General features: G+C 44.9%; 1 protein-coding gene across 2 annotated transcripts; it reads left to right on the top strand.

Moving 5' to 3' along the window:
* The first annotated feature begins 519 nt into the window (after nt 1-519).
* Nucleotides 520-19,440, top strand: tp63 (tumor protein p63). 2 transcript variants are annotated; one of them, XM_030083332.1, is made up of 12 exons: nt 520-561; nt 4,396-4,653; nt 11,911-12,097; nt 12,194-12,309; nt 13,339-13,448; nt 13,553-13,677; nt 13,906-13,988; nt 14,098-14,222; nt 16,622-16,767; nt 17,101-17,248; nt 18,606-18,699; nt 18,821-19,440. In XM_030083332.1, exons 1-12 carry the CDS (start codon nt 520-522, stop codon nt 19,103-19,105), a joined length of 1,719 nt encoding a protein of 572 aa, XP_029939192.1. In that variant the 3' UTR covers nt 19,106-19,440. The 2 variants fall into 2 exon arrangements, with proteins under 2 accessions (XP_029939192.1, XP_029939193.1); XM_030083333.1 differs by lacking the exon at nt 17,101-17,248 and having other exon boundaries at nt 18,821-18,961.
* The last annotated feature ends 5,251 nt before the right edge of the window (nt 19,441-24,691 follow it).

The raw sequence follows: 24,691 nt of genomic DNA on the forward strand, positions 1-24,691 counted from the left end.
TTTGAATGGCTAAGATGAAATTGCACTATTAGTTACTTTTTAAAAAAAATTGCCATTAGATTAAAAAAAAATTATATATATTCTTTTCATTTCTGCATTTGTTTTTGTAGAACATTAGAAATACTGGAAACAAGACCTACCGATGCAAAAAAAAATATTATTGTCTTTTATTGAGCTAATCTGTAAGGTCGTTGGAGTTTTTTACATTATTATTATTGTTATAACTATTTTAACCTGTGAGCCAGTGAGTACTTCTGCTGCAGAGCTTCACAGGTAAGAAGCAGCGGCTGCTTCTTCTGGTGATGGGTGTGGACTCACCTATTGGCCAGGTAGCTCCGGAGAGCCCTCCCCTCTCTTCCAAGTATATATGATCTTACCAAAGATTCCTGGAGAAGCCCCTGCTTGTCCACTCTGCATCTGTAGCCTATATCACTCATTTTAGAGTGAGAAAAAGAGATTTGTGAAATCCTGGAGCCAGTGGAGCAAACAGCGGCAGCTCTGCTCAATCTCAGCGCCAACATGTTGTACCTGGAGACGGGGACCACAACATCCTACAGCGAGGTAAGACCGGCCGAGGATCCGGCGATGGGGGCACCAGCATTTTGCCCAGAATCCTTCGGCTGGTTCTTCAGAGCGATGTGTCCTGCTGGAGACATCGGTGGGAGAGGCCTCGGACGCTGAAATACGAATATTTCGTTAGCGGTGAACTCAGGGACAGAATGTGAATATTGGTTTTGTTTGAGGGAGCAACAGCTGCGGATTGTCAGTGAAGATCAGAACAAAAAGTAGATTCCAAGTTTAGTTATTTCAAGCCATGCAACAATGCATCAGTGCGATTTATTTGGAGGCGTTTATTTAGTGTGCAGCTGGGTGTTAAGACTCTCACATTAAGCGTGTGTTTTTGTTCATACGACGGGTGACAGTCCAGAGAGCAGCGGAATTTAAACACCTGGAGAGTCTCTCTTTGGATGTTTTCTCTCTTGAGTTATGGTTTGTTGAGCCTGAACAAACAGGAGCAGTCAGAGGATGTGATTCACTTTGAATCTGATTGATGTTCAAGTGTTGACAAAAGTTGAAATTAAAAAAAGTTCAAGAAAACAGAGCTTTGGATTATCTGAGTTTTTGTTCTTTGCAACAAGAATTGAGATGAATCGGTAAGATAACACGCGAGACTCTGTTTCTATTCTCTTCACAGACTGTGAAACGATGAGTCGTGAGAAACTAAACTCATTCCATAATGAAACAGAAACAGAAGAGTTTTCATCTGGATATTGTAAACTGAAGATCTTTGCATTAAACATGCAGTTCAAACCAGTCACTCTGTCTTTTCAAAGACAAAAAACAACTATGTGTTGGAAAATAGCTTTTGATGCAGCAAACTGTTGTGAAAACAAGGAGCTTAAAAACACTTTTCTCCCTGTGAGACTCCCTGTATAATGAAGGGTTACAGATGATGAATGATGGCACTGATGGTAAATGCTTCTTTTAAAAGATGAAAAATATGAAAATATCATTTGAACTTATTTTCTTATTCACTTTTCTGTAGAAGAAAAAGTACAACATCAATGTTCTTGTTTCAATGAGTGTCTTTTGCACATGAACTCAGTGAAAGAATGATAAAGTTGGCTTCCTAATGTATTTGAAATGTGCTGTAGATGGATTCAGTATGAGCGTCTTCACTGAAATGCTTTTATTCTGAAGCTTTCACCAGGTTTACTTCTTGAGCGGTTGTTTTTTGTAAGATCAACCACATTCCTCATTCAGACTTAAAGGCGAGCAGCTGATAGATTGTTAGTTTGCTGGTTGCAGATAGCAGGTGTGTCAGGTCGCCGTCTTTCAAAGTCCCACTGAGGTGGGGGGGGGGGGGGTTGTTGGTCTTTAAGTGGTGTCCAGCTCCAGTGTGTCAGCGGTGTCAGGTTGTCCCCCGTTTACACCCTCGACTCCCCTCTGTCACCGTCCTCAGTCTCCCGGGAGCCGCCGCGGCCATTAGAATGTGGCTGGCCAGGCGTTGCTGTTCAGCGCAGAGTCGTAATTGCCTTAATGGCATGTTGATGTAGATACAATCACCTGCTCTGCCCACCCCAGCAGGTATAAGCTGCAGATAGACCGCCACTCTGCCCCACCTCATCCCCGCCAGCCCCCCGAGCTCTGCTGAGCCTTTAACGCCCTCCTCCCCCTTCCTGTGGTCACTCATCACGGCCCTTCTGAACGCTCGCTCATTCAGCGGGTCACCGGTGAGCCTGGAATGGGAGCCGCTATCCCCCCCTCTTATCCCACCGCCCTCGGGCAGGTCTGCTGCAGTTCCTGTCACCTCTCCGTCCGTCCTGTCCGGGTCTTATCAGCGGTGTCAGTTTGTGACAGCACTACGCTGACAGCAGAGTTCGTGAAGGACCAGATAGAAATTATCCTGTTTTTGCGAGTAAAACACACAGTTTGTAAACAGTGGCGTTCCTCTCAAAGGGCTTTCTCCACCTTTTGAATGAGACCTGCTACAGAAGCATCGCTGACACGTGTTATCTATAAATCTCATTCTTGTACAGAATTGGCAAAGCAATCAGTGTAGATGCAGATAGTGTCCCCTCGCTAGCGGGAAATGGCAACCGCAGCATTTCTGTCAGACGAAGCGAGGCTGGCAGGAATGAAGCAGAGTGCACAGCCTTTCCAAAACTTTATTAAAAGCTGTTGAGGATGTCAGCGCGGCTGATTTACTGTGGTGCTGCTTCACGGCGTGACATCCCAAAGACCTGAACACAGCGTCCGCTACAAACAGAAGGGATTTTCAGGAGCTGCTAAAGCGGTTATTAAATGGTTGCTGTATTATGGTGGAATAAGAGCTGATTAAAGGAAATGGAGAGAAAACCTGAAACTCCCTTGCACGAATCCCTCCTCCCACTCCTTTTTTTTTTTAAAGCTGATATCCCACTTCCAGCCAATTAAACATTAAGACACGATGAGCTGAGATGAGACTCTGCTTGAGCTCTGCTATCTGGTCGATTACAGCTTTATACTTAAGTCGTCATCCTTGATCCTTTTATTCATTTAGTCGATGGGCCCTGTACTTACTGTTAAGTCGTCTATGTCAACCATTTCCTTTGTGTCCCTGCTTCTTTTTTGCCTGTGTTTGGTCGCTGGCCAGCATCGACCTTTTCTTCAGAATAGTAATCTGGCTTTGATAATTGGTGCCTGTCACTTCCAGCACAGCAGCCACCAGCATCAGGTCCTGGGGAGGCTGTGTCATCTGGAGCCCACTGCCTCACGGGAATTGCACCGCAGTTCGAAAAGAAGCAGTCCGATATCAGGATTGCTGACTGACAGAAAATATTTTTCAAACTATTCCTTCCCAAAGCAAGCACTGAAAGTGATTTTTAAAAATCCGACCTCCCCAGCGGCTGAAGCCGGACCCGTTTCTTCCTCCGGTGAGATCGGATGCACAGGGCCCCTCTTCAGCCCATTGACTTTAAACCTTCATAATGCATGTGTGTAATTAGCCCTTTGTGCGAGAGCGTGTGTTTGGGGAAGCCTTTCTCTGCTGAAGGCCAAAAGATCTCCGCCGCAAATGTTCTTTCTTTTTCGCCGTGCACGCGCGCGTCTGCCGCCTTCACAAAACACTTGTCTTCTAGCACCTGCATGCTCGCCATAATTGTTCTCCAGACAAGCTCTTGTAAGCTCTGGTGTCAATGTTTCCGGGGGGTTAAGCGGCCTTGCCCCGACACACACAATGACCCTCATCCGAGTGGCCCGGTCCCCTGTGGCGCTTGCTCGTGCACAAGTATGTGGAGGTTGACTCGGATGACCTAGCTCAGGCGTGTGTGCTCCTCCGTCTGTGTGTTTGTGCATTAAGGCCTCCCTATTGATTCATAAGTCATTGCCTTGACTAACAGTGCTATAACGCGGCGCGGCGGTGTTTTCCTCGCTCATCTGGCACAGCGCACACACCTGGCAGTGGCGTGGGTGTGAGCCGGACAGCTGTGGTCAGCCACGCTTGAAATAAACAAGAGGCCCTGAGGAGATTAATAGCCGTCTAAAGAGCGAGAGCCATGGCACCTCGTCCAGGAATGTGCCGTTTATAAATGGAAAGGAATGGGGTGAATGGCAACGCGGAGCAAGCAGGAAGGAGCTGGCCGTGCCCCAGCCGTCATAAAGACAGATCATTTAAATCACATCTATCCACTGCAAGAAAGGACGATATTATTAGACCGTATTCTGTTTGCTGTCGTTTCTCATTGTGATTGAGAGCAAGAGTTTCCCACTTAAAGATTAATGTTTTGGGTCTGGTATGAGCTGCCAGAAATGTAATAAATCTGTTCCTTCTCATGAGCGTATTTGATGTCGTTCATATTGAAATTCTCCATTTCTGCTCCCCTCTCGCCCCGTTTCCTCCACGTCTGTCTGCAGTCACAGTACACAAACCTGGGGCTCCTGAACAGCATGGATCAGAACATCCAGAACGGCGGCTCAACTTCAACCAGCCCCTACAACAACGACCACGCACAGAACAACGTCACGGCCCCGTCGCCCTACGCCCAGCCCAGCTCCACCTTCGACGCCCTGTCTCCCTCTCCGGCCATCCCGTCCAACACAGACTACGCCGGGCCCCACACCTTCGACGTGTCCTTTCAGCAGTCCAGCACGGCAAAGTCTGCCACCTGGACGGTAAGACCTCCTGCTGTGTGGGTTAAACTTATTGATAAGATCAGGAAGCCAAATTCATGGCCCTGATGCACACCATCCTGTGTACCAGGTCACATTTATACTATAGGACAGTGTTGTTGTTTTTTTGTTTTTTTTTCAATAAGCTGAATTATGTCCAAGATGTTTCCATTTACTGAGAAAGAAAACCACCACTCACCTCATCGAAGGTAAAACACGGCTCCACCGGTTCAGATTGGACAACAGCACAAAACAGTTTTACCGAATTCCACAGGAATCTTTCTCATTCCAGATTAGAACCATATAGGTCTGTGGTTAAACTTCTGTCATATTTTCCTAACGTTTTCATGCAAGGTTGTATTAAAAAGGCCCAGAATGAGCAGCTGTGTGATCAGAGTGAAGTCCCGTCTCAGAAAGAGCAAAATGACACAAATACTCAACAACTGTCTGAATAAATGAACCACTCTTAAACATCTTATGGCCAGTCCAACTTGGTTTGGTCTTTATCTTGTTGGTTTTCATGATTCGTGACAACTTTTTGGAGATTTTTATATTTGTCCAATGAATAAATTCAAACTCATAAAATTTGGGCGCACAGACATTTTAATGTCACCGCTAACAGGTTATCATATGAGGCAGTGATTTGTCAGTCGGAGAATTTAAAGACACACTTTGACCCATGAACCTCTTATCTGAATGTCTTGAGCTGCAGGCATATTTAGGTGTACATTACCTAAAACTCCTGCGTTGCACAACTACATCTGGCAGTGAAGAATGTCACATGAGAGGCAGAGCTTTAAATCATGTCGAAACCTCAGGCGATTTTTAGCCTCTCCAACCGATAGAGACACAACTCCACATCCATCCATCCATCCATCTCCTTTATCCCGTTCGGTTCAGGTCTGAGCGCTTCAAATGAATAAACAAATACAGCAGGAAGGAAGTGTTAAGATCAATTACACCGTTCGCCGTAATCCTCCTCGGCTCATAAGCTTTCAGTTTACAAACTACCCGTCCGAGGTTTGCTGGCAGCGTGTTGATGACAGAGGTGAACAGGTTGAGTCGTGGCTCCAGGTGTGGCGATGCCCCGCGCAGCTAGATGTCACCATGTGTTCCTCAGGAAAGCCACACAGCCAGCTCCTCCTGCTCTATCATTACGCATGACAGGGCTGAGGGACAGCTGTTGCATCAATGCCCCACCTGCTCCACTGTGTGTGTGTGTGTGTGTGTGTGTGTGTCTGACGTGCACTGCTGGGTGCACACACTGTCACAAGCCCCGCCAGTTCAGTCCGTGACGAGGTTTCGGTCCCGATTTGAGTGACACTAAGGGGGCGGCTTTGAGAGGACAGCGCCATGAGAAATGAGCATTAATGCCAACAGCAAGCATGAACTGAACCAGCATTAGGATGTCAAAACCACAATTTGAGCTGTTTGCACGTACATCATGTATGGAAAAAAAATTTTTTTTTTAATTTAAATTAGGAATCCTTTCTTAAATATGTAAAAAAAAATGTTTTGATATTAAAAAAAAAAAAGTTGAGCCCGAAGCGCTGACTTTATTGTGTTGTGACTTCTTATTAAACTCGGGGAGTGTTCGGCGATCTTGCCTCATTTCCTCGTCCCGCCAAGTGTGGGATTGTGACATTTACCCAATTCCCACACCGCCTCACTCATCCCTCTCATTTTCACAGTCCCAAAAAACAAAAGTGTTTGTCTGATGTGCAACTGTGAGACAGCTAAGAGTGTGGTTTGCGAGCGGCACGCCCCAGAGCCAGGTTTAGGACGCATCCCATCATAGACGCATGTAGTGAAACAGACTCTGTCCCACAGTCACAACATATGATGCAAGACTGGTTTGATTGGTTGGACTTAGTGCGGAATAGTAGTGGATTGCTACTTATTGTTTTTGGCACTCGGGTAATTGTCTGTTTACCACTTCATAATTACAGATTTTTTAAATTTCATAATTGAACTAAAATTTTCTGAAACAAATATAGAGGCAGAAATGTTCCTTTCTAATTATGCTACGAAGAATAAAGCAGTTGACACTGAGGCAAAATATAAATGGACGGCACTTTCAAACTGCTTTTCACAGTCTCAGCAGTCTCAAACACACTGTTTTTCATTTTCGCACACTGACTGAGACGGCTGCCATGCAGGGACTCATGCTTAATTCTGAGCCATCAGCGTTCAGAGTCTTGTTCAAAGCAGGATGAAGGAGGACGGGCCGGCAAAGATTTTACACTATTTACTGTTCTGAATGAAGCCGAAGCTAAAAGCTGTTTGCAATAAACAACAAGGCTGTTTGCCCCCGGACTGGTTAGCCAGTGAGGATACTCACACACAGGTGAATGCATATAGCAGGTTTTCACCCACATTCAAACCTCTGCAACAGAAGCGAAACCATCCTCGATCCTAACTTCTAACCGTTGTTCCACAGTTGAACAGACTGCGGACCTGTTGTAAATAGGGGCTGCTGGGTTACTACTCTCACCCGGGTACAAGTAGATACTGCTGGAGATAAACTGGATCTCCTTCATTAAATCAGCCTCAGCTTCTCATTGGTTTTTTTTTTTTTTTTTTTTTTTTTTTATGTCTGTGGCTTAACCAGGTGAACAGCATATTGACAGTGTCAAAGAGTTGTTTTTCCTCCCTTCATGGTCTGCTCAAATGTCAGTTGTGTTTGCCAGAGCTCCGTCTCACTCAACGTTATTTTGTTTTGCTTAGGGTTTTTGGCATTTGCTCTGAGAGAGAGAGAGAGAGAGAGAGAGAGAGCCATCTTTCATTGGTCTGCAGCAGCGTTCAACCCGATCCCAAAAACACAGCGATTGCAGCGTTGGTTCTCATGTGGAATTAGGCGCCCTCACGTGAGCTCAGGAGATCTCCGATAAAGCTGCCCTAATCACAGCCCAATAGCCGAGCTGCTGGACTGCTGGCCCGACGGCAGAGACCACTAAAGATGTCACCACCGCAGCTTTGCTTGGTGCATAGACCCGATAATGCCCCCTCTTTTATGAAGGCCTGTGGGATCTTCCACAGGACTTAGTGGACTGTGTACTGTATTTTTTGATGACTGTTCTTACGGAGACACACCTAATCCCTAACCCACACCTTAACCTCTTCCTGTCTGGGATGACACACACACGTCAACGTTTCCCAGAACTGCTCCCACTCGGCTTCCTCGTTGGCACTCCTGTAGCCTTCATGGTGTTTCCCTCCTTTTTTGTAGCGGAAAAACACTCGCTGAGGTCACTGGTGTTAGAGGTGTTTCATTTTCCCCGCCTGAATAAATCAATGGCGTGCTGCAAACGGGGCGGCCGCTGATGGTCATTGATGTGGGTATTGTGAGGCTGGAGATGGGCTGTGTTTGCCGTGTGTATTAGCTGCCACCACCTATAGCCGAAGGAGAGGAATGTCACGGTGTGGGCTATCATTGGGACACTGTTGTGCTCAGGGGGGATTACAGTAATGGATTGAGGGCCTGTAGATAATACTTGTGTAAATACTGTGTGCCTCTTTCCTGAACCCTGTGCTCCTGGAGTGGGCTCTGTCTCTTTGAGAGAGTTAAGCTTGATGGCTGCATCTCACATTGCGCCGGAGGAGGAGGAGAGCCCGTGAATGCTCAAAGAGAAGAGTGTTCCAGCGAAAGGCAGCAAGACACAGCTTGCCCCTGGAACATCTGCGGGCCCGTCCCACGCCTCACGAGATGGGGCTGAGACTTGTTTGTGTCAAGAAGCTTGTCACGACTCGCCCATCACAGAGAGACAAGCCCCAAAAGCTACAGATGGGAAAAAGGTAGAGGGGAATTTTTTTTTCTTCTTTTTTAAAGGCAGGGTTGAAAAGGTTTTTTTATTTATGATATGGGCTGTGGGATTTCTCCATAATCTTCATGGAAAAGCCCATTCTCTTCCCGTTTAGATTACAAGATTGTTTTTCGTTCTGTCTAACAAACAATGCCACACAGATATTGGCAGCAGCCACGGACCTCAACAGACACCAGGACAGAGACAGAAAGCACACATCAGTCCTGTCGGGAGAAGACAACACAGAGCTCATATTAAACTTTAGGGTTGTTTGAACTCACTCCACAAACAAATAAAGGCACACAAACCAGTTTACTGCTTCACTCCTTACGTGGGGAACTGAGCATGAATTGTGGAAATTATTTCTCCAATGTTGAAAAAGTTAGTGCAGTTCATCTGCTCCAAACACATGATTACTCTGCACACTGTGAAAGTGTAGCTACGTAATTACTTCATATCTCCAAAGCAGCACTGTGCTTACCTCCATTAGATCAACTTTTAAAGATGCCAGTAGGAATGCAAAAAGACTAAACAGCAGCCTTCCCCTCAAAAAAAAAAGAAAAAAAAAGAAGCTTTGATCCAAACCAGTGAAGGCCATCATGAATGTGAGCGCGGCACTGGAGTGCTGCTGAATACAAGCGTTCGATTAGCGAATCCCAGGACAGACGTCTGTTTGATTCCTGCAGCAGCATGATGCCACATGTCAGGGCGCAGGTTCACCGCGTGACAGGTGCCGCACTCAAACTCGGGGGGACACTTAGTGCTGATACCATAATATCTCTTTAAATAGAGTTTGTAAAAACTAAATTGTGTAGGTGTTTCTTAAAATGTTGGATTTTACCTCAGAAAGCAGGTGCTTTGCTTCAGTGTCAGACAGAAGACGAGAGGGACAAAAAAAAAAAAAGAGAGAAGAAAAACCTTGGGATGATTGTTGAATTAAACAGGTTTGGGAGAAGCTGTAGGCATGACATGACTTGTCAGGTATGGAGAAGACAAGACCAGAGGCGCCAAACAGCGCTTGTTTAAGGCCTGATGTTTGTCAGGACTTGACTTTTGCATGCGCCCGCAGCGCCTGTCAGGGAGAAAGGAACGCTACAGCTGCGGGCCTGTCTCAACCTGCACTGCACAGGAAGCGTGTGTTTGTGTGTTGAAGTGCTCCGTGCGGTAGAAAGTAATTGCACACATTGCAGCCGTGTCCGTGAATCAGTCCGAATAGTGAAGCAAGACTGGTCTTTTGCTGTGTTCTTGTCGTCTCGGGCCCTCGCGAGTGGCGGCTCTGTCGCCACACTGTGGTGAGCAACACTCCTGCTGGGCGCAGCAGTCGCTCTCAGAGTACGTTGTTTGTAAATACAGCCACTCTAAGTCATTAATTAGTTTTTGTTTTTTTTCTGCTTCACTGCAACATGTGCGCGTTGAACCGTGCGTCATGTGTGGCTCTTGCCAACCGTGTGGTTCTCCTTTGATTAAGCTGCTCGGCATTGTGTGCGCTGTGTGTTCCTGGGCTGTGCAATCCACTCTGTGACCAATGAAAGGCTCATAATTACATGTTAACACCTGAGCACCGCACCCTGTGTGAGCCACTGAATCCCATCAGTCAACTGGCTGCTCCTCCACCCTCGACAGTGTTGGCTTTAGCCTCATGCTGCAGCTCCTGCTCTCACTGCTGAGCAAACAGCACCAGCAGCACATAGTTGTGTACTCAAAAGTTTGTAGCTCCAGGGCTGGGATGGTGCTCTCGTGCGTGTGTGTGTGTGCGTGCGTGTGTGTGTGTGTGGTAGGTGGAGACAGCGGGGTACGAGCGAGACAAACTTTAGCCTTTCTGCTTATCAACGATCTCTGATCAGATCTCGGTGCTCTGAGTTGTTTTGCCGCGACACAAAACCAGCTTTCTGACCTTTTCCACCACGCGTCTCTCTTTCTCTTTTGCTCTTTCTCTTAGATTTCTCCAGCTCATTTAGCTGATTGACAGAGACGTACGGGGAGTATCAGGTTAGGAGTGAGGGGACAACCACTGCCATTTATCTTCGGCTGGGAAGTACTATTTAGAAAGCTGCTTTGATTTTTGGAAGGAACAGTCAGTTCAGTCACTGTGTTGACATACATGTCCTGAAGCTTGCTGCTTGTCATTCAGAGAGTCATTAGTTGCACTTTTACACAGGAGAAAAAAGAAAAAAAGAATCTAAGTACAAGATGTTTTTTTCTTCTTTTATTCTCAGGACTAGTCGTAACTTTCAAGCAGCAATATTAGTAGGTCTACACAACTTATCATTATAATAGGAGCACTTGAGGAAAGGAGTGCAGCTGAGGCTTTTGGGATATAATAAGGCAAGTGTAATATGCAGCAGGATTGCGTGCAGTGGGCGAGCGAGAATATGGGAAAGAGGGCCGGGAAAGGTGCAGCTCTGGGTTCGTTCTGATGAAAGTAAAGGTTGCGCCTGGGGATCAGAGCAGAAAATGTCCGTGCCAAGCTTGTGTAATACTTAAAGTCTGCGTAGACGGGTACTGGGTGAGTTTCTTTTCATTGGAACAGCACTTAATAGAGGTGGAATTTTATGTTGCATTGTTCTCCCGCAGAGCCCCGAGCGGTTTTCACAATGTACGCTTTTCTTCACTCAGAAGTAAACCTGACAAGAAAAATTCCCCGCCCCTCTTCCACCTCCTCCACCTCCTCCACCCCCCACCTGGTTGTCCTCTGCACATAGAGGATTTAAAGCTGTGCTTACACAGCAGTGATTTGAATGGTTTGTTTACACAGTTGGGTTGTGCCTGTTGGTAACAATTCCGTCTTGCTTGATGGCTTACTAGTTGTCAATTCTAACAGTCATACGGCAATCGAGCTGCTCGCATTTTGCATGACTGCTAGTTGGCAAACTTGAACGCGAGCCAGCCAGCGTGAGCAGCCATCACCGTTTGCTCATGGATTGGTCTCCTGCATCTCCTGTCATTAATCCGCTGCTCCTGCGCTCACACAACTGAAGCCGAGTCATTTACATCCGAACGGTCTAATGTAGAATCAGAAGCCAGGTCCTGTATGATCAGATGTTTCAGCAGAATGCTACCCCCACCTCACACACTCCCCCGTTTTGAAGATGAAAGCCAGGCCTGGTTTAATTGCTCCTGGAGGGGTCCATTTTATGGAGCTCCTCGGAAGTCCCAGAGGCTCTCGTGAGACATCTTTGAGGTTACGCACTTGTAGCTCCAAAACCTGTGTGTGTTTATTAAAGTAGGGCATAATCACAGTCTTGTATTTAACCCTCGTCGCTTTAGGGGAAACCAGAAGTGCACAGTGGAGGCAACAGGTGTTACCCAGATCAATCTGCACTCACAAAATTTAAGAAAGAATTGTTCAGAAGTCTCAGAAAAAAACACTTTTGATGTCAAATAGAGTTAACTGCCTGTTGTACAATGTTTGACATAACGCTCTGTGTTCTCTCTCTCTCTGTTTTCTTGTGTTCAGTACTCAACGGACTTGAAGAAGTTGTACTGCCAAATTGCCAAGACGTGTCCCATTCAGATCAAAGTCCTGACCACCCCACCGCAGGGAGCCGTCATCAGGGCCATGCCTGTTTACAAGAAAGCCGAGCATGTGACCGAGGTGGTGAAGCGCTGCCCAAACCACGAGCTCAGCCGCGAGTTCAATGACGGTCAGTTCTTCTTGATTGGAAAAAAGCAATGCCCTCTCTTACTACCACGAAACTGACGTCGGCATTCATTAACGCAACTTCTGCGGCTGCTTTCAGGCCAGATCGCTCCTCCGAGCCACCTGATCCGCGTGGAGGGAAACAACCACTCCCAGTACGTGGAGGACTCCATCACCGGGAGACAGAGCGTCCTCGTCCCCTACGAGCCTCCTCAGGTGAGCTGCCCGCCGTCCCCCGAGGGCCAGGCCAGCCGAGCGCGCTGTCAGCCACGGCCCACCTCCCCAGCCTGACTCTGACAGATAGAGCGGCGACAGACTCTCATGTCCGGCCGCTCAGCTCTGACATGCAGCAAGCAGCGGGCCCCTGAAGCCCCTCGGCGCGTTCGCTGGAAACCCCTCCAGCCGCCTAAAAGCAGCATAACAGAGAAACGAGCACAGAGCTGATACACAACCACTCTGTCTGAAAACCAACCTATTCCTGTTGGATGATAAAAGCAAGATTTGCTATGATATTTTACATATGATATTTTATTATTGAACATCTGATTCTGTAAAACTGTATGATGAAGAAATCAAACTAAATGCTTTGCTTCAAAATAATGAAACGATGTTGCAACTAAAACTTCAAGCAGGAAGTTGAGTAAAGTATTTGATATAATCCAGTGTTTCTCAAAATGTGCGGTGGACAGGCCCCTCTGAAATCTGGGGATCAGCTGGTGCATTTTTCAGCAGGATTTTGGTCCAATTTAAGATTCTGAGAAGAATTCCTCATGAAAATGTGAAAAAAATCAGTGAATAAATTCATCAGAACACACATTCCTATTACTGGATGTGTTGTAGGGGGAACAGAGATAAGTTAAGCCATGATGAAATGCTTCAAAGTCACAATAAAACAGAAGACTATATAAAAAGGCTTAACACATAAGAACAATTAACCTTTTTTAAATCTGTCGATCACAAGTTTGAGTGTGACAACAGGTGCAGGTTCTGTTCAAGAGCTGGACAACTTCTGGGGCTGATGCCAAAATTTCAAATCTACAGGAATACTTGAAGGAAAAATATGAAGTTATAGTGCATTCAACATCTCAAAAAACAAAACAAAAAAAAAAAACAGAAATATAATGTAGATAATGATAATGGGATGGATTCGAGGGTGAGGGATTTCAAGTGGAAACCATATTTCTGTATTGTGTCTTTGTGTCAGCCGACATTGTGTCTGACTCCCGTTGTCGTTCTCTTCCGCAGGTGGGGACGGAATTCACCACAATTCTGTACAACTTCATGTGCAACTCGAGCTGCGTGGGCGGCATGAACAGGCGCCCAATCCTGATCATTGTGACTCTGGAAACCCGAGAGTAAGAAAAGACGCCGTGGTCTTCCCGGCTGTCCCCTCCAGTCGCCTGCCGTGCTCCGGTTGATCCGCGGTGGATTGTTTCTGAACCCCGCTCCTCTCCCTCAGCGGTCAGGTGCTCGGCCGGCGCTGCTTCGAGGCCAGGATCTGTGCCTGCCCGGGCCGAGACCGGAAGGCGGACGAGGACAGCATCCGCAAGCAGCATGTAACGGACGCCACAAAGAGCAGTGAGGGTACGAAACGCCGTAAGTAGCGCTGGGGGGCTGGTGATGGGCTGTTGAGCTTCGGTCTCACCCTGACATGCTGCCCGTGTCAAGGACCAACAACCGCGGCACCCACTAACACCCTCCGTCACATGCCTGCCTTTTCCAGCACTTTTTTTCTTGCCCCTCCAGCTTTGGTTCAGGCTATCACTTTAGCGATCATCCAGTTGGATTAATTCTTTCCTCTCGTCTTTTCAGCCTTCCGCCAGGTTTCCCACGGCATACAGATGTCCACCATCAAGAAGAGAAGGTCGACGGACGAGGAGGTTTTCTGTTTGCCTGTAAGTGCTACCTCGCCGCTTGGTTTCGGGGTATTGCTTGAAAGTGTTGCTCCGAGAGCGTCTGAGCCGCTCACTGACCGCTCTTTATTTATTTTCCTTTTCTTTTCAGATCAAAGGCCGTGAAATTTATGAGATTTTGGTAAAAATCAAAGAGTCTCTGGAGCTCATGCAGTTTCTGCCGCAGCACACAATAGAGTCGTACCGACAGCAGCAGCAAAATCTCCTTCAAAAACAGTGAGTACAAATACAGACTGCTAATGGGTTTGGGGTACATGATCTGTGAGGATCACCGCTGAACTGGAGGGTTTGGTTTTCCTTCAGGACTTGTCTCCGTCTGACTAATTTGCTTGTTGAGGTTGTTTTGAATGGAGTGCTCAGATGACTAACTGACTTAAAAAAACTGACCTGTTGCTGCAGAAGACAATGGCGCTGAAAAAGAATAGGCTAAAAAAAAAAGAAAAAACAAAAACAACTCTCGGTTTGTCCATAAAAGTTGAGAATTATGGGTCTGAATTACATGTTTTCAGTATTTGCCTGCAGCAGAGAATCTAGCCAGAATTCGTACTCTGTGCTGACAAACTTCACAGAGCGAGTTGTGCATCGAGTACAGCTGTTTTTCTTCTTCTTGTCTTTTTCTTCCCCCTGCTCTCTCATGGGATATGAGCCAAAACTGATGAATGTGACAAATGTACCTGGCTACGCTTTGTTAAGGGAGAAGCTTGCAAAGGTTCATGGTAACGCCTTCAGGTGCTTTGCCAGGGTTCTTTTTTTTTTTTTTTTTTTTGCACAAACAGCACCAAACAAAATCTGTGCTTCTACCTCATCTATTGGCTTCAGCATAATTAAATCTAGTTTAAACACACGCACGCACACACATACACACGCATGCACGCACACACACTTTTCCTTGACACGCCTATTTCACCATGAGCTATGAAAACCAGGAGAAGGAGGTGTAAGTGATAGTTTGACAGTGCTGGGATGATAATTACTGCTTATGGTATGTCTTCCCATTAAGAAACTGGCAGACAGCCTCACAGTGAGGTAGCGCTTGCTTTTTGCTGTTACTCTTTCAAAACTTTGTGTTCTTCAGAATCAAGAACACTTTGCTATTACAGACATTTAGAAAACTAAAATGTTTCCCCTAAACATTGCAAACATTTTTTTTATTGTACACACACACACATATATATATATATATATATATATATATATATATATATATATATATATATATATATATATATATATATATACATACATACATATATGGGGTTTTTTTTGTTTGTTTTTTTAAGGCATTTGGCTTTCTGGATGTGTAAATGTTGCATGTTTTCTGTGTACTCACTCTCATCTGTGAGCCAGGGCTCCTCAGAGCTTCTGCCAGCAGTGGCTGTTTCAGACCTCTTCGCCTCCTCTCTGTTGAGCGGAGTGCACTTCTGTGTGAACTGTGTGTGCACACTGCCACCTTGTGGCCACTTGTCAATGGACCGATGTTTTAACAGTTCACTCAAACTTTGCTGACTTCCAAACACGTCCCTCTGTCCCTGTTTACATTTTGTTGTGGCGTTTTGGATCTTTCCTGATTTACCTGTTCCTCTTGTCCTCCTCCATCGGTGAGCCCTTATTTCTGCTCTCTCTCTCTCTCTCTCTCAATCTCTCTCTCTCTCTCTTTTCTGTCTTGTTCCTCCCTGCAGTCTGATAAAAACCCGCCTTGGTAGCCAGCTCCTGGAGCCTGTAGGAGAGCAAAGGCGCCGCTGCAGCTCCTCCTGAAACTCTGCCCTACATTCCACCTCCATCACCTCCTCCTCCTCCTCCTCCTCCTCCTCCTCCAAGTTATACGGACCTCCTCTCTGTCTCCTTTTCATCAGCTCTCTCTGATGTACTTCCTGCTGTCTGTCGAAGGGATTCTGCACTGAGGATGCAAAGTCTGTTGCTGCTGCAACATCCTGGAGTATCACTTCACAAAATGAGAGCGTTCACACCTGGAACTGCTAAAAGAACGGATCGCTTTCGGACTGACTTGCATGCGTTATTTGGCCTTGTTTCGTCTGGCTTGCCTCTTGCGGTGACGGTCACCACTGTCTCTGGCACTGAGGCTGTTATGTTAAAATGTTGAGCATTTTGGTTTTGTGTTAAATGTGGACAGGAACCAAGCTTCTATTTGTTTGTCTTTCAATACTTGACTTAAAGAGAAGTGAATGTGTGTTGCCTCTGCGTTATCACTAGAGCTGGACTCAAACTCTTTCAGGGTTTTTTCGGGGTTGGGGAAAAGACTTTATTCGTGAGAGAACTTTTTGCCAATGCTGGTCATGTTTTTCTAAAGTCACTGCAGGACAGTTTGTGTGTTTCGTTTCAATTTTTTTCTCAATAAAATGTGGTTGAATAGCTGCAGACATGCACTACCTGATCCTCTGTGACCATTCTGTTTGAAACAGAGTATTTTATTTAGCCAGCTGCTGCACTTTTGTATGTGAGAATGTAATAAATGGCTTCTGTTTTTTTGCTTGAACTTGGTCATTTGATTTTCTGTACTGAATGAACTGAGGACTCAGTATGTTATATAGAGAGACAGGAGGCCTGTAACTCCTGACACCAACAGCCTGTCTCGTCCTTTCTCCTGCCCCCTCCAGAACCTCGATGCCTTCTCAGCCCTCCTTCGGCTCCAGCTCCCCGACTCACGGAAAAGTCAACAAGCTGCCCTCCGTCAGCCAGCTCATCAACCCCCAGCAGCGCAACTCGCTCACCCCATCCAGCATGTCTGGAGGCCTCACTGACAGTAAGTGCGCCTCCTTGGCTTTCGTCCTCTGTCTGTCTCGGGCCGTACCTCCCACCGGTTGCCGCGTCCCTCCCGGGTGTATTGTACATATGTAAAAGAGCAGCGTGTTCGGGCAGGCAGGGGGGGACCTGAACGCTCGACAGGCAGCTTCCTCCTTAAAAAATAAAGAATGTGATCCCTGTGAGATTCTCCCGCAGGACCTGCTCTGATGCATCATGTGTCACATCAAGAGTAACCTCAGCACGTCCCCCCTCCCCCCCTTTGTCCCGTAATCTGTGAATCTGAGCATGCCAGCCCACGGAAGGCTCACAGCAGCTCCTTTTGTCTCCGCAGTGACTCCCATGATGGGCTCTCACATCCCCATGAACGCCGACATGAGTTCACTGAGCCCCACACACGCACTGCAGCCACAGCTGCCCCTGGTGCCCTCCTCCCACTGTACCCCCCCTCCTCCATACCCCATGGACAGCAGCATCTCCAGGTACCTCCTCAAACCACAGCTCGTCTCCACTTACTGGTCTGAGAGCAATCACCTTCAAATGTGTGCTGGTCCATATAGTGCTCCTTACGCGCCTCGGTACAACCACAAGTCGTGTCTGCTTCATTTTCACTCCGTAACCCGGAATAACTGACATCGTAAGACGCTCCACACACGTTCCCTTCACCTTCCATCCAGCGACGAGCCCTCTCCCTGTTCGAGTAATCTCAACATGGTCGCTAAATGCCTGAAGTGATGGAAAGCTAATCATTAATAAACCATTATGACTCTTCGTAATTGTTTGTAAAAATCGTGCTCCAAGCACAAACCTCCCGGTGGCTTCTCAAAGTGTGGAAACCACAGAAGGCAACACCGTCACGGCGCGGTTACTGCTGCTGTTACATTTTCAATGAATCTCCTAAACTGGATGCAACAGGGTCACACCTAAAAACTGCTGCGGTCATAATGCCTGAAGATGCACACGATCACCCTCAATAATCATCTACAAATTGCCTCGTTTTTTTTTTTTTTTTTTCAAACCTAACTCTTTGTTTTAAAATTAAAAGCCTACCATGCACGGCTCAGCCAGGTTTTAACACACTCTGGATTTGTGGTTTATTCATCCGGTCTGCACCTTCGAACCCTGATCTCCTCCCAGTGTTGAAACCTTTCAGACGTTTAACAAATGAACAGCTGGATTCTCACTGAACGCACCCACTGCCACAGAATGTCTTTAAATTCCAAATATTATGAGTTACGATATAATTTAAAGGCTCCCAGTCAATAGAGTCCAGCATTTACAGCATTGTTTGTACTTGGTGAAAAGCTGGAGGGAGAGGTTTCTGCTGTCTCCTCATTCTTACACTGCTGTGCACACTGAGAGAAAATAGTCTGGATCATATCCGGATTCTGCAACTTCTTGTCTGATTGAACTATAAAGCCCACGCTGCTCATAGAGCTGCAGCCTGTAATCTTATTTATATTTACTTATTTTTATATTTCAGTCTTGGGTTATTAATCCTGAAGGAAAAGTTGCTCTGCTTGTTTTTTCACACTTCAGAAGAAATGAAAAGGACAGCAGATTACACTATCTCAAATAAATGCTGACAGCTAACTACTCGCACCTCAGAATATATTTTGGGATAAATTTAGTGAAAGTGGTGCTCGTGGTGTTTTTGAACATCAGATTCCGTGAATATAGTGGTTTTCTGCGCCACTTTATACAGTAGTATTACTGTAATTATATAATTTTGGCCTTGCAGCCATGATGTGAAAGTTCAAACTGTGTTCAACGCTGGCTCCTGGTGACTAGCTGCAGACTCACCTCCTCCTCCTCCTCCTCCTCCTCCTCCTCCTGCAGCTTCCTCATTCGGCTGGGCTGCGCTGGCTGCTTGGACTACTTCACAGCACAGGGCCTAACCAACATCTACCAGATAGAGAACTATAACATGGAGGTGAGCCCTTGCCTATCCAACACGAGTCATTTGATGGGTTAGAGAGAAGAGTGGCTCCCCCCGCGAATACTAATGCTGCCACCCCCACCTTCCCTCCCCCCTCCTGTGTAATGACCACTAGGACCTGTCCAGGCTCAAGATCCCTGCAGAGTTCCAGCACATCATCTGGAAGGGCATCATGGAGCACCGTCAGGCCATGGATTTTTCCCCTCCTCCCCACATAGTGCGCACCACCAGCGGTGCCTCTACGGTCAGCGAGGCCCGCGGCGAGCGCGTCATCGACGCCGTGCGCTTCACCCTGCGCCAGACCATCTCCTTTCCGCCGCGCGATGACTGGTCCGACTTCTCCTTCGACCTGGATTCCCGCCGCAACAAACAGCAGCGCATCAAGGAGGAGGGTGAATAAGAAAGCCCCCAACTCCCCCTGCCAACTCCCCTTCCCCAAGACCCAATCCCCAGATCCCAACCGCCCCCTCCCCCCCACCTCCAACGTGACCCTCCGATCACATCAGTCATTTCACACCGGCCGACGGAACATTTCACGAACAAGCCCAAGAACAAACCCACAAAGCCAAGTCTGCGCCACACAGGCGTGCACTTAGTCCCAGTTTTGGCGTCGGTGTGGTGCGAGCATTCGCGGTGCATGTGCTGTTACCTATGTTGTAGTTTCTTGAGAGCACTTAAGAAATGTTGAGAATTTGTCGAACACGTTTCATTCCCATGTTAACGCAGGACTGGAAACAAACGTTATTTTATGGGGCGTATGAGGGCTTCTTTTCCTTTGTAATGTTCTTCATCATTATGGCTGTACCAGTTAGTCAAGTACACTGTTGTTGTTGTTGTTGTTGTTTTTATTTTCCATGTGTTACATAAGTCAGCGTTGATTGTAAACATTTCAAACATTTCCTCTGAGAAGTATTAATGATATCAGTTGATGGGCGATGTGTTTTTTTCTGCTGTAGCTTCTTCGTTGTGCTTTGTTGTGTGGCGAGAGCGGCGTCTCGCTGCTTCCCGTCCGCTGTTGTGAAGTATGCATGTGTTTAAGTGACATATGGTCATTCATTTGATGTAGCCACATATAGGCCTAATGCTCTTGACCCAGTGTTTTACAGTTAAAGTGATTCTATGACTGATGATGTTTTCTTTCTTCTTGTTTACTGCTTTCATTGCATTTCGAGGATGGGCTCATGCTCCTGCAGCAGAAGCCTGAGCACAAGTATTTTTTTTCTTTTTTTTAATTTTCAAGTCACGAACCATGTTTTGGTAGCGGTATATTTCAATGTATGTCAAACCAGTTGTAAATGTATATAAATTTGTATAGCTTTTTTTGTTTTGTTTTGTTTTTTTTTTTTTGTTTAAGAAACAAGCAATTCTAAAGGAACTGCATGATTTCCATCAAATATGTCCATGTGACGAATGTGCAGAGGCAACAACATCAGTGTAAGCAGCATTAGCCAAAAGTGCCGCTTTGTCTTGACTTAGAAAGCAGATACCTGCGGAAATTTCATTTTTTTGTATAAATGTGTTGTAAATATTGAGGGTATTTTGATATAAATCTGAAATAAATATCCATACTTACTATATTGCATGTCAACTTTCCATTGAGTCAGTTCATTTAATGCAGGCTTGTGAAACTCATTAAAATGGGTACCATTTGAACATCACGCCCATTTAAAAGACACCTCCTAGTGTAAAATACATTGTAATGTTTCAAACCCAAGTCCTCTCTTTACAGTACCCTTCATGCAAGTTTTTGCATATTTACCATCACAGTGTTAATTTGATGCTGAAGACTTGACTTCACAAGCTAAAAACTGGTCAGTTTTCACTGTTTCATCACTAATCTTTGGGCTCAGATCTCAGTGTTGGGTTTTGTCCACTGCTAAAACACCAAAATGTACTTATTAGTACAGACCATGGTAAATAGGGGCACGTGAAACAAGAATGAATGCAATGACAGGATTCTGTAATTGATCTGATGGAGACATTGTATAGTGACAAATCAGTTGTTAGGCTTGAGAGTAACACCAAATAAAAGATGATGTGCACACAAATACTTCTGGGTGTTGTTTACAGATTATACTGTCTACAGAGCCATCATAACCTTCAACCCTCAAGTTGCCTATTTTCATGTATTTTTCTTCCAGCATGTGCCTCACAAACTTTTCAGAAGCATTGGCCATTGTTGATTTTCCTGTACACACCTGAAGAAAATGCTTCTTTATTTTCATGTTGTAAAGGAGGCCTCTGCGATTTGAAGTCAGACACTGTTCGTGGAGCCTCTACCCGTCGGATCACTGTTTTCTTAATCACTATACAGTTGACTGTGGCTCAAAGTCAAGATTTCTACAAATCCTCATCAGCTTCGTCACCTCCCACTTGTTGGGCATCTGGAGACAATGCAACATGTGTTATTACAAGATTAAATTAACTTCAGCATCAAATCAGTAAAAAAAAACTCTTCAGAAGTGATTATAGAAAAGATTAATGGGTGGATAAGATGCAGTACTGTTGCTCCTGCTATAACGACAAATCATTCTACTCTGTAAACAGCGTGCATGAGTTACATGTTGGTCAGAGCTACACCAAGTAATCAATAAAAAAAAAAGACTGCAGATGACCATAAACCAGCACAGCCCACCATAAACCAGCACAAGCATCCATAAACCAGCACAGCCCACTATAAACCAGCACAAGTGTCCATAAACCAGCACAGCCCACCATAAACCAGCACAAGTGTCCATAAACCAGCACAGCCCACCATAAACCAGCACAAGTGTCCATAAACCAGCACAGCCCACTATAAACCAACACAAATGTCGATAAACCAGCACAGACCAACATCAACCAGTACATACTAGGGATAGACTGATATGGAATTTTTTAGGGCTGATGCCAATCCCGATTTTTTTTCCATCACCTCTAGCTGATGGCCGATTATGGACTGCCGATTTTCTTGAGCCGATATTTGGGGCCGATACTGCTTTTGCTCGTTCAATTTACATCAAAAAATGACACAATGATAACAAATATTGCAGGTCTCAAGCTTATACGTGCATTAAGCAGTTTTTCAACTTTAAAAATACTTATTTTCCACCACAAATATGTTACACATTTTTAATGATGTGTACAATGTGCCCTGACATATTCATTGTAAGTACCTCTAACAGCGCTAAATTGTCACTTGAAAGCTGCAGTGCGGTCCGGCACCAGGAATGACGTAATGCGCGCTCCGGCTGGTTAGGTTTCGTTTTGTCTGCCATTACTCCGCCAGATGCTTAGTGAGCAACAACTGAGCAGGATCTTCCAGAAAGTAAGAAAAGACTGGCTTCTAGCACTGCCACAGCTCCACACAGACTCCTCCAGGTAAAAGAAACTTACATTTTTACTCGAGCGCTACTAAAAGAGCGAGGAAGGAGTTCCTCTCTTCCGTGCACGGAAACCACAGGCACGAGTTTTTCACTAAGCTGCATTACGCCCAAGGCCTGCAGGGGCTGCTGTTTTGCATAAAACGTGCAAACTCCTTAATGCACCTTTAAAATAAGAAATATTAAACGTAACGTAACGTAACATAACGTAACGTAACATAGAAAATTACTGTCAATTACTTTACGCAACATACTTTAAATGAACAAAAAGTGTTTGGTGCTTTTAATTATTCAAATAATGTCCATAAAATAAAATAACATAAAATAAAACAAATATTTAGACAACATTAAAACAACTGAAATATTGCACTCAACAAGAACAAGCAGCATAGTGTGCACACTGCACAGTGCTTCATTTTATATATATACACAGAGCTGCCCATGGATCCACGTGCGAATCAGCCAAGTAAAAAACTCAAATTTCGGCCCGAAATATCAGCTGGCCGATTTATTGGTCTATCCTTAGAACATACCTCCACAAACCGGTGTAGACTTATATAAACTAGCACAGATCTCCATAACCCAGTATAGACTAACCAGTGTGGACCATGATAAACCAGCTACACACACACACACACACACACACACACACACACACACACACACACACACACACACACACACACACACACACACAAAGTTAGTGAGGTTGTCTCCTAACAGGTTACAGATTACTAGTTACATTAGAAGTGTCCCATGTATTTATTTGATAACATCAATGTCATGTATTTAATTAATATGCACATACATTTTTAGAAAGTCTTTGGTTAAAAGAAAAAACCGTTTATGTTACTGGATCTTGATGTCATTTGTCGACTAGGCTTGGACCAACCACGTAATACATATATCTGACAAAAGATGTCTTTACTGCAAACAGAGAAGATGACAAGCAATAGAATAAATGTCAAGTCAGAAACAAAGGTTTTTCTATAAAAAAAAAAAGAGTGGAAATTCATTTTGTTGTGTCCAAATTTTTTTCATTTTGTTTGTATGAAACATATATAATTTTCTCTGCTACACAGCATTATAAATACACCTAGTTTGTAATTTCACAGCAGTAAGTCTTTTATCTGTAACACAAACAATAAAAGTCACGAAACTGCAGTGTCGCAGAAACGTTTTAAACTGTGAATATTTGACAAAGAACCCATTCACTGTGGTTCTCAATGTGGACCTGGTCCAAAGCCACACCATGTCTCTGTTAAAATGAGACTGTCCAGATTGGGGGTCCAGACAGTCAATCAGCTGGGGGTGTTTGGACAGTGTGCTGAAGGTTACCTGGTAAAATGCAGCTGGCCAGAGTGCTGGGATGTAGTCTGTCACGTGGATCAAAAGGAAGGCGGCCTCAAATAAAGTTAAAATTGTGGATGAAATGAAAGTTGTAAAGTTGCACAGCATACTCAATTGGTATTCAGGAAATCTTTTGTTGTTGTTGTTGTTGTTCCTCTTTGTTGGTAGTCCCTCTTCAGAGCCACTCAGTTCAGCAGTTGTTGTGAAGTTGTACTTCTCGCATTCATTCTGGACACTGGTGGAAGGCTGCAAGAGCACAGGGAAGGAAAAGGCATTCATTCATACTTGTACAAAATAAAGTGCCTGCACGCATTCATTTCACGAGATACTAACAATACCTTCTTTGCATGGAAACTGCAGCTACATGTTTGCGTCTGGCCAAACAAAGAAGAATGTCCCCTCAGCTGCATTGGGCATTTCTCAATCTATCTTATAATGCCTCACACTTTTATTTCAATAAAGTTTATTCTTAACAAATGCACACTGAATGCTGATTATTCTGTCCAACTTTACCTTCACATAAAGATCATGCCACTTTTTTGCCGTTGTGCTGCTCTGTTTTCTGCCTCAGAGGGCCAAACGCTGGAAGCAGCAAACATTGGCAGGTGAGAAACCCACTCCTCATCCCCCATGGCTCTGTGCTTCTTTTGTTTGGAACACATTAACCGAGGAATAAATGCACACATTGCACCAAAAAGTCCAGCCAGAGTTTATACCGAAGAAATAACTATTACTTTTATGTTTTAAATTACTGTCATTATTATTTGAAGCTACATATGTTTAAAAAGAACAAATTATATTATGTTGTATGTATATTATGCCTTTAATGCATTGCGTTTTTTCTTTTTTTTTTTGGGGGGGGGGGGCTTTGCTGTGGTGACACTGCAAATGAATAAAAGATTTTCAATGAAATTTCTCAGTTGATATTTTTGCTAATAAGACAGCACAATAAAGCTGTAGCTGCAGCTCTGGAGCTCAGAGAAGCTCTCGGAAAATGTAATATATATATAAAAAAAATGGTTTAACTTAATTGAATATTGCATAATTAAACAGATATTGCATAATGAAACAATACTCTCGTGGCTGTGGTAACAATTACAACAAAAACAGCACTTGAAATAGCTAAGACAGCTGAAAAGACTCTACTTATTCTGAAGTGAAATGAACAATTAAGCATCGAATTATCAGAATCAAAACAACAAGCATGCATAAGAGGAATGAATGAGAAAACTCTCCAGAGTCATCATGTCAAGTCAGTACGTCGCGTGGGCCGT

This window comes from Salarias fasciatus, chromosome 23 (assembly GCF_902148845.1).
Source record: "Salarias fasciatus chromosome 23, fSalaFa1.1, whole genome shotgun sequence".
In the NCBI taxonomy this organism is placed as follows: domain Eukaryota; kingdom Metazoa; phylum Chordata; class Actinopteri; order Blenniiformes; family Blenniidae; genus Salarias; species Salarias fasciatus.